Consider the following 12,969-nt stretch of genomic DNA (forward strand, 5'->3'; position numbering starts at 1 on the left):
CTGACTGTGGGTGCCCTGGGCAGGATCTGACTTTTTATCTCCCCAGCACAGGGTGTGGCCCAGGGATGAGAAAACCCAGCACAGGACTTGTTGTGCAGAGGCAGGTGGTTCACACACATTCCCCATTTCTCACCTCCCAGCTCAGAGTCCCAGGGGCAGTGCCAGGGTCAAACCCAGGCCGTGCTACCAGGTCACGCGCCAGACCGCCTGCTGCCACCACCTTCAGCCATGGGATCTCTTGGTGGGCTCTGCAGGAGGAGGACATGCAGGTACCAGGATGTGGCAGGGGCGGGGGAGCCCCAGGTACAGGCTGGCAGAGGGGACCTCAAAGACTGCCTGGGAAGTTTGCCCCCCCACAGAGACCCTGGGATCTGCCAGCAAAGGGGGCCCAACAAGCTGAAAGTCACATGGGGGGGCCTGACTGGCCCAGGCCAACACTGGAATGAGGCTTAGGGCCCCTTGGGCTGGCCCAGGGGGAAGGGGAACCAGGCAGGCGGCCTGGCTCCACCCAGCCCCAGTCAGTGTCTGAGCCCCCCACAGAGGCCCAGATGCCTTCAGAAAGACAAAGGGCCATTGAGGCCCCAGGCCCAGCCAGGGAGGGGAGCTCAGGCGACATGAGCTATTTTGGGATCTTCAGACAAAATCATTCAGCTCTGACCAGCCCACGCAGGCTCATGTTCGGGAAAGAGGCAGGCATGAGCCCCCAGGTCCCTGAGCTCACACTCACAGCACCATGCGCTGCACACACACACGGCCACACAATGGGTATTCCAGGCCTGCCCAGCACCACACCCGCTCCCTGACCCCCCTCAGCCCCGTTCAGCCCCACTGCTGTCTCCAGCCCCAGCCTCAGTCCTCCCCCCGCACCTGCCCGCATAGACATGGGATGTCCCCCTTCTCCCCCCACCTGCATAGATAGTGGATGTCCCCCCACCTGCCTGCATAGACACTGATGGCCCCCCACCTGCCTGCATAGACACTGGGCATCCCCCCACCTGCCTGCATAGACACTGACGTACCCCCACCTGCCTACATATACACTGGGCATCCCCCCACCTGCCTGCATAGACACTGACGTACCCCCACCTGCCTGCATAGACACTGACGTACCCCCACCTGCCTGCATAGACACTGACGTACCCCCAGCTGCCTGCATAGACACTGACGTACCCCCAGCTGCCTGCATAGACACTGACGTACCCCCACCTGCCTGCATAGACACTGACGTACCCCCACCTGCCTGCATAGACACTGGGCATCCCCCCACCTGCCTGCATAGACACTGACGTACCCCCACCTGCCTGCATAGACACTGGATGTCCCCCCACCTGCCTGCATAGACACTGACGTACCCCCACCTGCCTGCATAGACACTGATGGCCCCCCACCTGCCTGCATAGACACTGGGCATCCCTCCACCTGCCTGCATAGATACTGGGCATCCCCCCACCTCCCTGGCATAGACAATGAATGGCCCCCCCACCTGCCTGCATAGACACTGGATATCCCCCCACCTGCCTGCGTAGACACTGATGTCCCCCCACCTGCCTGCATAGACACTGACGTACCCCCACCTGCCTGCATATACACTGGGCATCCCCCCACCTGCCTGCATAGACACTGACGTACCCCCACCTGCCTGCATAGACACTGATGGCCCCCCACCTGCCTGCATAGACACTGGGCATCCCCTCCACCTGCCTGCATAGATACTGGGCATCCCCCCACCTCCCTGCATAGACAATGATGGCCCCCCACCTGCCTGCATAGACACTGGATATCCCCCCCACCTGCCTGCGTAGACACTGATGTCCCCCCCACCTGCCTGCATAGACACTGACGTACCCCCACCTATCTGCATAGACACTGGGCATCCCCCCACCTGCCTGCATAGACACTGACGTCCCCCCACCTGCCTGCATAGACACTGATGACCCCCCCCCACCTGCCTGCATAGATACTGGATACTGGATGTCCCCCCACCTGCCTGCATAGACACTGACATCCCCCCACCTGCCTGCATACACACTGATGACCCCCCCACCTGCCTGCATAGACACTAGATGTCCCCTCACCTGCCTGCATAGACACTGGATGTCCTCCCACCTGCCTGCATAGACACTGATGACCTCCCCCCACCCTGCCTGCATAAACACTGGGTGTCCCCCCACCTGCCTGCATAGACACTGGGGCATCCCCCCACCTACACTGGATGTCCCCCCACCTGCCTGCATAGACACTGATGACCTCCCCCCACCTGCCTGTATAAACACTGGGTGTCCCCCCACCTGCCTGCATAGACACTGGGCGTCCCCCACCTGCCTGCATAGACACTGATGGCCCCCCACCTGCCTACGTAGACACTGACATCCCCCTACCTGCCTGCATACACACTGATGACCGCCCACCTGCCTGCATAGACACTGGATGTCCCCCCACCTGCCTGCATAGACACTAGATGTCCCCTCACCTGCCTGCATAGACACTAATGTCCCCCCACCTGCCTGTATAGACACTGGGTGTCCCCCCACCTGCCTGCATAGACACTGACGTCCCCCCACCTGCCTGCATACACACTGATGACGCCCCACCTGCCTGCATAGACACTAGATGTCCCCTCACCTGCCTGCATAGACACTGGATGTCCCCCCACCTGCCTGCATAGACACTGATGACCTCCCCCCACCTGCCTGCATAAACACTGGGTGTCCCCCCACCTGCCTGCATAGACACTGGGCATCCCCCCACCTGCCTGCATAGACACTGATGACCCCCCACCTGCCTGCATAGACACTGGATGTCCCCCCACCTGCCTGCATAGACACTGATGACCCCCCCAATCTGCCTGCATAGACACTGATGACCCCCTACCTGCCTGCATAGACACTTGGCGTCCCCCCACCTGCCTGCATAGACACTTGGCGTCCCCCCACCTGCCTGCATAGACACTGATGACCCCCCCAATCTGCCTGCATAGACACTGATGACCCCCCCACCTGCCTGCATAGACACTGATGACCCCCCAATCTGCCTGCATAGACACTGGGCATCCCCCCAATCTGCCTGCATAGATACTGGATGTCCCCCCACCTGCCTGCATAGACACTGATGACCCCCCCAATCTGCCTGCATAGACACTGATGACCCCCCACCTGCCTGCATAGACACTGATGGCCCCCCACCTGCCTGCATAGACACTTGGCGTCCCCCCACCTGCCTGCATAGACACTTGGCGTCCCCCCACCTGCCTGCATAGACACTGATGACCCCCCCATCTGCCTGCATAGACACTGATGACCCCCCCAATCTGCCTGCATAGACACTGATGACCCCCCCACCTGCCTGCATAGACACTGATGGCCCCCCACCTGCCTGCATAGACACTGATGACCCCCCCCACCTGCCTGCATAGACACTGATGACCCCCCACCTGCCTGCATAGACACTGATGACCCCCCCACCTGCCTGCATAGACACTGATGACCCCCCACCTGCCTGCATAGACACTGATGACCCCCCACCTGCCTGCATAGACACTGATGACCCCCCCAATCTGCCTGCATAGACACTGATGGCCCCCCACCTGCCTGCATAGACACTGATGGCCCCCCACCTGCCTGCAAAGACACTGGGCGTCCCCCCAATCTGCCTGCATAGATACTGGATGTCCCCCCACCTGCCTGCATAGACACTGATGACCTCCCCCCCACCTGCCTGTGTAGACACTAATGTGCCCCTACCTACCCAAATAGATACTGGGCGTCCCACATCTTTGTGCAACATTAATTTTGTCCCTCAACCCCCACCCATACAATGGGAAGGCATGTTCCCCACACACCCACACGTGTTCCTGCGTGGATACAGGCACACTCTGGTTGGGCACCCACAGGTACTTATCCTGCCCTCAGAAGGTGAGGGTTGGGGCCTGGAGAGGGTGGAGCACTGGGGCTCTCTGGCAATTGGCAGGCCCCAGAGGGGCTGGGGCTCAGTTCCTTTGGAAAGGCTGGGCTGAGTATGGGTTCTGTCGGCCCACACACCGCACATGCACGCACACGCGAGCGCTCAGTGCCCCCAGCTCTAACCAAGGAAAACAGAGCTGGCATGGAGTGGTCAGTGCTCACAGGTGCTGCCAGCCAGGTGCAGGGGAGCGTTTCCCCACAGGAGAGGGAATGGCCAGCAGGGGAGACGGCAGCTCCGAGGCAGGAATCAGCTTGCTCCCAGCTGTGGGGTCATGGCAGCTGACGACTGCGTCCCAGACCTCTCTCCTGCCCGTGTCCACAGCCTCTTTCTCCCACCGTTCCCTGCACAGACCTTCACTCCTCAATGCACAGCTGACTCCTGGCTTCCTTGGGAAGCCCTGTGGAGGTGCCAACAGTGAGTGTGTGAATGGGGAAGGTACTGATGATCAAATCAGTGAAGGCCAAGGTGAGCCCTGCTCACACCCCACCCTCCTCTGGGAAGAGAAGGGGGCACAGCCCCTCCCCACCAGCCATCGTCGCCAGGGCCGCCGTCGGCCGGGTGTTTGTGTTTGCGCTTCTCCAGCAGGGGGTGCATGGGAGCCTCCCACCTGCGGACACACAGGGGCTTCTCCTAGGGCCCAGTGCGAGGTGGCCAAGGTGGGCTGCCAAGGGGCAGGGCAGGGAGGCTCAGGCCAGCGACAGAGCCCCCCTCCCGACTTGACCATGCCTGGTCTGACTCCCAGACTGCCCTGCCGCCCCCAGACAGAGCCCCATCTGGGCAGGGGTGGGCATCTGTGTCAGCCTCGAGGTTCAGCAGACATGTGAGGGGACTGTGACCCAGGACCCTCTCCTGTCCTCACTGCAGCCCCAAGGGACCCAGCATGCCCCTTCCTCTCAAACCTTCAGAAACCACACTGGTCATCTCAGAGGCAGCACCTGCAAAAGGTCCCGGGCCCTTTGCCAGACACGGGGCAGCCCGCTAGACGCAGCAAACGGAGGGCAGGAGACTGGACAACCAACAGCAAGCTGAGGCAAGACACGTGCACAATGACAGAGGCAGAGCCCAGCTCCCAAGGCCCCCAGGACAGGCCAGGGTCACCCACCACCAGCCCCACACCTGCAGCACCGGCCCTGGCTGAGCCCAGGGACACAGGGTGGCAAGAACGATGGCCCACTAGCAGAGGCTCCAGCCAGAATTCTGAAGTGCAGAGACTGGTACATCTGAGGCTGCAGGCACATGCACACACACGCGTGTACAAACACACAAACACGTGCACACACGCAGGCCACACAGCTGGAAGCAGCCGGCTGCCTGTAGGACAGAGCGCGCCCCTTCTCCCACGCCTCTGCTCCGTGGGGGGACTGCAGGAGGAGGGGGCTGGGAGGGGCCATCTCCCTTTCCCAGGTCCCGCTGTGAGCTGCCCCTGGCAGGGGGCCTTCCTCAGAGGAAGTTCCCAGGATCTGCGCTGGGGGGAGAGGCCCCTTCTGGGGAGCTTCCCTCTGTGCTGGAGGCTCCAGTAGAGAACTGCCTCATCCCCTAGATCCCAGCCACCATCTTGCCACAGCCTGGGGGGCACACAGGACTGCTCCGAGCCCCAGTGCAGCCCCCCACAGGCAGGAGGTGCTCGGGCACTGAGCCTCCTCCTCCAGCGGGCGACTGTCCGTGGCACGACACTCAACCCCGAGCTTCCTCTTTCTTATCTGTGAGGGGAGGTACCTCCTGGGACCCCGGGGTGTCCATCCTCAGGTGGGCGGGCCACCATGGTGTTTACATCTGCAGCCCCAGCAGCTGGGCCTCGGGGGGCCCTGGGGAGCCCAGTACAAGTGGGGAGGGGGTGCCAGAACTAGGACTGCAGGGAGGGGTCCGTTCCTGCCCCACCCAGGCCGCTGGTGGGGCTGTGGACTGGGGTCCCACAGGTGGAAGCAAAGCCCTGGGGGTGGGGCGTCTGCTTCTGCAGTTGTTTTCCACTCCCCTGCAGTGATGGGGGCCAGAGTCAAGCCTTCAGGAAGGAAGCTGCACGGGCCTGGCTGGAATGACCTCAGGCCGGACCTGTGGCCCCGAGGCACGGGCACCCCTCTCTAGAAGAGCTCCAACCTGCCTTCTGCAGGCTGTGGGGTTAATGATTCCCTCTCCTGATCTTGCAGGGACAGGAACCTGTCCTCGCCCTAACCTCCTTCTCCCCCACCTCGGCCTGGAGGCTGCAGCAGGTACCATCCCCACCGCCACCCACAGAGGCCCCACCAGAGCGGCTAGTGTGGGAGGGAGCCCAGTTCCAGAACAACCTTCCCTCTCCAGTCTGCAGGAACAATGGAGCCAGGGCTGTTCTCTGGGTGGGGAGTGAGGGGGTGGGGTGGGGTCTGGAAAAAGCCAACAGTTCTTTCCACCAGCTCAGCCCGGCCCTCTCAAAGAGGTCACCTCCACAGAACTGACCGGCCCAATTCCTCTACCCCTCCCACCACCTTGCTCCCTTTGGTTTCAGCCAGCAAAGCCCCCCCAGGCCAAGGCAGGGGCAAGCCCAGGTGAAGCCGGAGACAGGACAAGTCCATTCACGCAGGAGGGAAGCACCGAGCCCCGACTTCCCACCAGGAGCCCCTGGGTTGGGAGGGACAGAGGTGGGCCCTTCATCTGGCAGACCCCCCTCCCAGCTCCACGAGAGACAGAGGTGGGGCCCCAACTTCCTACCAGGAGCCCCTGGGTGGGGAGAGACAGAGGTGAGTGGGGAGGGGCAGGGGTGAGTGGGGAGGGGCAGGGGTGAGTGGGGAGGGGCAGGGGTGAGTGGGGAGGGACAGAGGTGGGCCCTCCCACCCAGCAGACCCCTCCCAGCTGCAGGAGGGAGATTGGGGCAGCAGCCTCAGGCCCAGACCTGCCTAGGGGAGGGCCCGAGAGGGACTCATGGGGTGGGGGTGGGGGAACCAGGGGGCAGGATGAGAACCTGGAGTCAGGAGGGGGCAGGAGAGGGTGGCAGGAACAGAGAAGCCCCTTCCCCACTCCGAGGGAGAAAGGCAGAGGAGTTGGGGGCAGGAGCTGGGCCCTGGGCAGGAGAGGGGGCTGGGCCCAGCCCTATGGGAGGTCCTCCTGCACCCCAGAAACCTCCCCCATCTCCTCGACTGCCCCACACTGAGGGGAGCCTGGTCTGGGGCTGCTGGGCCCCTCAACCCCAGCACCGATGCTGCCCCCGGGGCCGTGGGACTCTGGGCTTCCCCTAGGACTGCCGTCCTGAGGCCTAGACAGCTGGCCAGGCAGAGAGGAAGGGAGGGCGCGCAGGCCGGAATACAGGCAGGGCCGGGACTAGGCCGCCGGGACCCCGCGCTTCAGAGCTGGGCAGGGCTGGGCTGGGAAGGCGCCAGGCTCACTCCGACCCTGGCCCCCTGCCCTGTCCCTGTGCCAGGCCCCGGCAGGGGCAGACAACACTTCCTTTCTCTGTTCCTGGCTCCTAGCAGGGAGGGATGGGCCCCAGGCGGCCTGGCCGGCCCTCAGCCAGGAGTCCATCCTAGGGGCTTCAGGGAGGCTCTAGGACCAGCCTTCGTGAGGTGGGCTGGGAGGGCATGGGCAGTGCCCAGACAGGACAGGGTGGCAAGGGCCGGAGGAGTCGCCTGTTCAGCCACCAGCCTTGGGCAGCTAGCACTGCGGAGGCCAGGCCACTTCCCTGACAAAGCAGGGGCGGGGGACTCCTTCTAGAGGGAGCATGGGCCTCCCCCGCCCAAAGGTGGCGCTGAGGGAGGGACACATACCTGTCTTAGTTATGCCAGGAATGTGGCTCCCTAGGCAGAGAAGGGGGGAGGAGCCTTTCCTGAGGGCTGTCGACTGGGGGAGGGGCCTCGGCTGGGCAGGGCCAGGAAGACCCGGCAGCAGGGCCAGGTGAGAAACTGAGGAAAGAAGTCCTCGGTAGACCTGAGTCCAGGTGTGGTCCAGCAGCAGGTGCACCTCAGGCGGTGTCCGGGCGGGGTGGTGAGGGGCGTGGCCTGGGAGGACGTGCCCTCCCTCACCCGGGGAGCGCGGAGGGACCTTGACCCCAGCATGGGGTTCCCCATAAAAGGTGGGACCCAGTGGTCTCAGGGGTAGCTTCCGAAGACTAGGGACTGCTCAGACATCATCCTGTGCCCCGGGAGGTGGGGTCAGAGTCTGACAGGGAGAGGTCAGCTAGCCTCAAGCCCCCTCCATCCATTTGTCCCTTCTCCAGCCAGGTAGCTCCAGGGACCTTGTCCCTCAGGGGTCACCCAGGGCTTCTGGAAGGCATTTACCCTGTCCTGGCACCAGTGCTCCCAGCCCCCCGAGATATCCCTGGTCTGCTTCCAAAGCAGAGCCCCACATGTCCCACTGGAAGCTCCTGGGCTCCCTGGCACCTTCCAGTGGACCCCCCTCCTCATGCTGCTTCCCTCCTGAGGCTCCCCTCGGCCCCTGGCTCATCTGCAAGGCCCCTCCCATGACATTCTTCCCTGGCCCACCCTCCCCTGGCCAGCCCCACCCTCCCCTGGCCAGCCCCACCCCAGGGGGGTTTGGTGGCCACAGCCCCTCCCAGGTGCTCCCCAAACTGCATACTGGCTATGGGTCCCAGGCTCCCCACCTGGAGCTTGTCCCTGAGCGTGACTGTGCACAGCTGGGCTAAGCCACACCCTCCTGGCAGGGGCTCCCCACGGACCCTCCTCCCAGCGCTCGGCTCTGCTCAGCCTGGGCACTCGCTCCAGAGCCAGGGCCTGGCATGCGTAGAGCTGCTTTGCTAAGACGCAGAGCCTCGTTCTGCCAGGGTGACTCTCCTGCCACATGCCCTCTGACCTTACAGCAAGTCCTCGGTTACTAAGTCATGGACCCTCAGGCTAGACCCGCCTGGCTGTGGGGTTAATGATTCCCTGGATAGGAACCTGTCCTCGCCCTAACCTCCTTCTGCAGCCCCTCCCCAGCTCCCGACAGCCTATCCTGACTTCACAATGCCCCATCTTTTCCCCAGACCACAAGTGCCCAGAGGAGGGCCAAGGTTATCGTGTCCTTCCAGTGGAGGACCCAGGGGACCCGCCTCTGTGCTCCACTGCGGCCTGGACCCTGAAGGCAGCTTGGGGGCCACTGACCACAGGCTGGGGAAGAGGCCGCAGCACTCCCTATTTTGGGTGCCGCCCCTCCCCCTGCACAGCCCCCAGAAGGCAAGAGCAGTGGACAGTCTAGAACCCTACAAGGACCCCTCAAGAGCCAGGCTAGCGTCAGGGCAGCAGTTTCCTGCGCTTTCCTTCTGGCCAACGGAGCAAATCGAAGAGACAGGAAGTCAGGACCCTTGCCGTTGCCTTGGGGAGGAAGCATTCTCCGGACCCCCCACCGACACATCCCTTCCCAGGCAGCCATGAGGGAGCAGACAGGATGTGGGGGCGACGGGGACCTCCTATATTTTCCCTGCCACATTCCCCAGCCAACAATCTCAGTCCCCAACTGGGACTTGTCCTGGGGGAGCTGTCATGGGACTTCTGCCCCCCCCAGGCTGGGGTCAGGGAGGGCCACTCCTCGGCCATTCGGCAGAGCCATGGGAACAGCCAGCACTCTCGATGGCAAATCACGCACCCTCCAAATCCGCAGAAACCTTCACCGCACAGCCTCGCCCTCCCGCCTGCCCCCACGGCAAGGGGTGCTGGATTCATGGGCCCATCTAGACGGAGGTCTGGGCCAACACAGGCGCTGAAACAGCTGGGGACATTCACCTGTCCAGCTTCTCTCTAGAAGGGGCCTCCAGGAGGAAGTGTGGAGAGCTGGGAGGAGGGGAGGAGGCAGGAGGCCATCCGTTTGCAGGGCTGGGACTTGCCTTTGGCCCATCTTTTCGAGGGCCAAAGATGTCTAATGTGAGGGCTTGGAGATGCAGCTGGAGAGCCGGGGAGGGGCAAGCAGAGAATAAGGTGGGACACAGTCAGACCACAGGTCAGTCTACAAGACACCGTGTGCTGCAGCCCCCAGCAGAGCACGAAAGGGCCCCTCACAGCGACCCCTGCAACCTGTCCACCTTGGCCGCTGCCCTGACCCCCAGCGGCCCCCACGTGAGCCCCCCACCACGCACCTTCCACACAGAACTCCACCTCCTCCAGGTTTCGCAGAGTGATCCGCATGAGGCTGGAGTTGAGCATCAGCTCGTTCTTGTGGGCTGGCCACAGGTATGGGGGTGCAGGGTTCACAAAGAAGATCCTGGTGTCCCCAGTGGACACCTGGTTGTCACAGATGAGGGGGTCTCCGAAGCCGCTGATCACCACCTTGTTGCCGCCGTCCAGCAGGCTCTCCCGGGCCACCAGCTCTTTGCCCTTCAAGTACCGCCAGACCCGAACCTGGGATGGACATGGGGGTAGGGTGTCATTAGTCCTCTTCTGGCGAAGGGGCTAGACTGGGGGCTTTAGCTGCTCAGGACAAACGTCCACAGCAGATTCAAGCCCTGGGCAGAGATGTGGGGAGACCTCTGGGTCAGACCGCTGGGCGGAAGCCGGGGGAAGCACACGCTGGCCACCACGGCCCGTGCAGGAACGCTCAGAGATGCATCACCTGTAAACATGTTCCCTCCCCCAAGTCACCATTTTCAGCCACTCCAGCTCCAGAAACGTCCCTATCAGTTAAGGCTGAATTTGGGAAGGGGGCCCACCTGGCTTGGGGTGCCTGCCTTCCACGTTCCCATCCTCTCCCCACCAGCCCACTGCTCAGGGCCCTCCTCCTGGCAAGCTTGGGCAGTGGAGAAGGGGGACGGGGCTTCAGGGTAAGGGGCCCGCTTGGCTCCTTGCGGCCCTGCGGCTGGGCTGAGATGCCCCTTCCTAGGGCTCCTACAGTCTGTGCAGTCAGGGCAGCCCGTGAACCACGAAATCAAGTTTGGGCAGCGCAGGGTGCCCCACCCTCCACCTTCTCAGCTCCTGGGGCCCTGAGGGCAGCTGCTCTGATGGCTGCCTGTGGTAAAACCTACAGCCGACCTGGTGGCCCTCACAGGGTCAGGGACCCACGCACTCCCCTGAGAACAAAGCCGGGAGAAGAAGCCCCTTCCTCAGGAGATCTGGGGGGCTGGGTCTGCCGGATGGGGGGAGAGACAATGGTTGGCCTGTCCACTGCGCAGCCCCTGCTGGGAGCCTCACGACTGCAGCATCCGCAGGGACCCCCTCCAGTTGCCTAGGCAGACCTCCTCCACGCCCCCCAACAGCAGGCTCCAGGAGGCAGATGACCCAGGCCGGGGGAGGGCCTGGTGGCTTTCATCGCCTTCCCCCACCCCAGCCACACCCAGGAGCAGCGGGGAGGAAGTCGGGAAAATCCTGCAGGGACCTGGCAAAGTGCCCTGGCCGCTGTGGAGGAGACGGGGCCGGCGGGGGAGCCCAGCTGTAGCCCGCACCGGCCAGTCTGAAAGAAACTGCCACCTTTTCCACCTCCATGGAGGGGAAACGAGCCGATTTCTGGTCCCAGGAGGTGGTTTGGGGGGTACAGGGGAGCCGGGTTGGGTTCCCCGAGCCCTTACCAGAAGATGGTGGGGGGCCCGGCGTACCTACCCCGGGGGCTCCCACAAGCATCTGAAGGAGAAGCCGGGCAAACTTCCCCTCCCCGGGCTGGGGAGCCCCGGTTCCCGCAGGAGCGCGATGGGGCACCGGCCCTGCCCCCAAGCACTCGAGGCCAGGCATCGGCCCCGCCCACTTCTCTGCTCCTGCACGCCCCCCCTCGCCACTGCGGCACCCCCCACCTGTCTCCTGGTTGGGGAGCTCAGGCTGTGAGCCCCTTTCTCTCTCCTGACCACCCCCTCTAGCCCTGGGAAAGGCCTCTGGGGAGGGGGACAAGCGGACCCCAGGCCCAGCCCCCGCTCCCCGCCCGGGCAAAGGCCCCTCGCCCCAGGCCCCTCTCCTTCTCCTTGGCCGGTGGGGAGGGCGTGAGGCAGCCGCAGTCCCGGGGCGAGGTGCACTTGTCTCCGCGAGGAGGGAGGGGGCGGCGGGCGGAGGACGGCGGCGGCGCAGCAACTTTCCCCGGCGCCCGCGAGTTTCCCGGGACCTGGCGACCCCCCCTCCCGGGGCTTGGCGGTCGCCAAGGGAGCCGGAGCGGGGGCTGCGGAGCGACCGGAGCTGGTTCCCACGGCCTGGGGCGGGGGTCCCGGCGGGGCGGCCGGCGTCGCGAGGGGAGCCGGGGTCAGGGTGGGCGCACCTTGCAGGAGTACGTGTGCTGCACCGGGTCCACGTTGAGGATCTCCTCCACCGTCCCCGTGAGCACCACGTTCGCCTCCTCCTCGCGCCGCTCCAGCGCGCGCTCCGGGCACGTCCCGCCGGCTCCGGGCAGGACGCACGCGGCCACCACCAGCAGCAGCAGCGGCCGCAGCGGGCCCGGGCGGGACGGGCCGGCCATGGCGCAGGCGAGAGGCGGCGGAGGAGCGCGCGGGCCGCGCCGGGGACGGGACTGGACAGGACGGGACGCGGCTCCGGAGGCGGCGGAGCGCGGGCGGGCGGAGCGCGGGCGGGCGGGCGGGCGGGGGCGGGGCCCCGGCGGCGCCCCTCCCCCTCCCTCCTCCCCGCCCCCACCCCTCCCCGCGGCCTCCTCCTCCCCCTCCCCTCCCCCGGCCCGCCCGGAGCCCTGCGACCCGCGCCGGCCGCGAACAAAGCCCCGGGACGCGGCGCCCCGCGCGGCGGTGGGGCGCGGAGGGGGCGGCCCGGGAGGGGCGGGGAGGGAAGGGGGGGTCTGGATCCCGCAGGCGCCCCTCCCCCGCCGCGGCCCCCCGGAAGTGCGGCTGCACCCGAGTTAATGCCTAATCTGGAGGAGACGTGACGGGACTGCCGAGGGGTTCCGGGCGGCGCCGAGCCGGGCGGCGGTGCTTACAGGCCGCCGGGAGGGTCCCCAGACCCGGGCCCGATACCGCCCCGCAGGCTGCGCCCCTCCCGCGCGGGGCGGGACACGGAGGCTCGGCCCGGCCGGGACCCCCGGGGCTGCAGCGAGGGGGCGGGTCCCGGCGCCAGGGCGGGCGCTGATTGGCCAGCATGGCCCGCGGCCCCGCCCATTCCAGTCCCGCCCCCAGGCCCCGCCGCGGGGAGGTGCGCG

At 65.1% G+C, this 12,969-nt stretch overlaps 1 protein-coding gene across 5 annotated transcripts in view; it reads right to left on the reverse strand.

Moving 5' to 3' along the window:
* The window catches only part of LOC105498298 (agrin), a 36,235-nt gene extending 23,899 nt beyond the window's left edge, over nt 1-12,336 (reverse strand). For 2 of the 5 annotated variants that reach the window (XM_011770310.2, XM_011770307.2), the window contains exons 1-2: nt 12,085-12,336; nt 9,992-10,253 (exon numbers count right to left, since the gene is read on the reverse strand). In XM_011770310.2, coding sequence (XP_011768612.2) covers nt 9,992-10,253; nt 12,085-12,282 — 460 coding nt within the window. In that variant the 5' untranslated portion in view covers nt 12,283-12,336. Of the gene's footprint in view, nt 1-133; nt 155-9,991; nt 10,254-12,084 lie in introns of those variants that run through there. The other 3 variants (XM_011770308.2, XM_011770309.2, XM_011770312.3) reach the window with 2 other exon arrangements.
* Between the last annotated feature and the right edge of the window lie 633 nt (nt 12,337-12,969).

This window comes from Macaca nemestrina, chromosome 1 (genome assembly GCF_043159975.1).
Source record: "Macaca nemestrina isolate mMacNem1 chromosome 1, mMacNem.hap1, whole genome shotgun sequence".
In the NCBI taxonomy this organism is placed as follows: domain Eukaryota; kingdom Metazoa; phylum Chordata; class Mammalia; order Primates; family Cercopithecidae; genus Macaca; species Macaca nemestrina.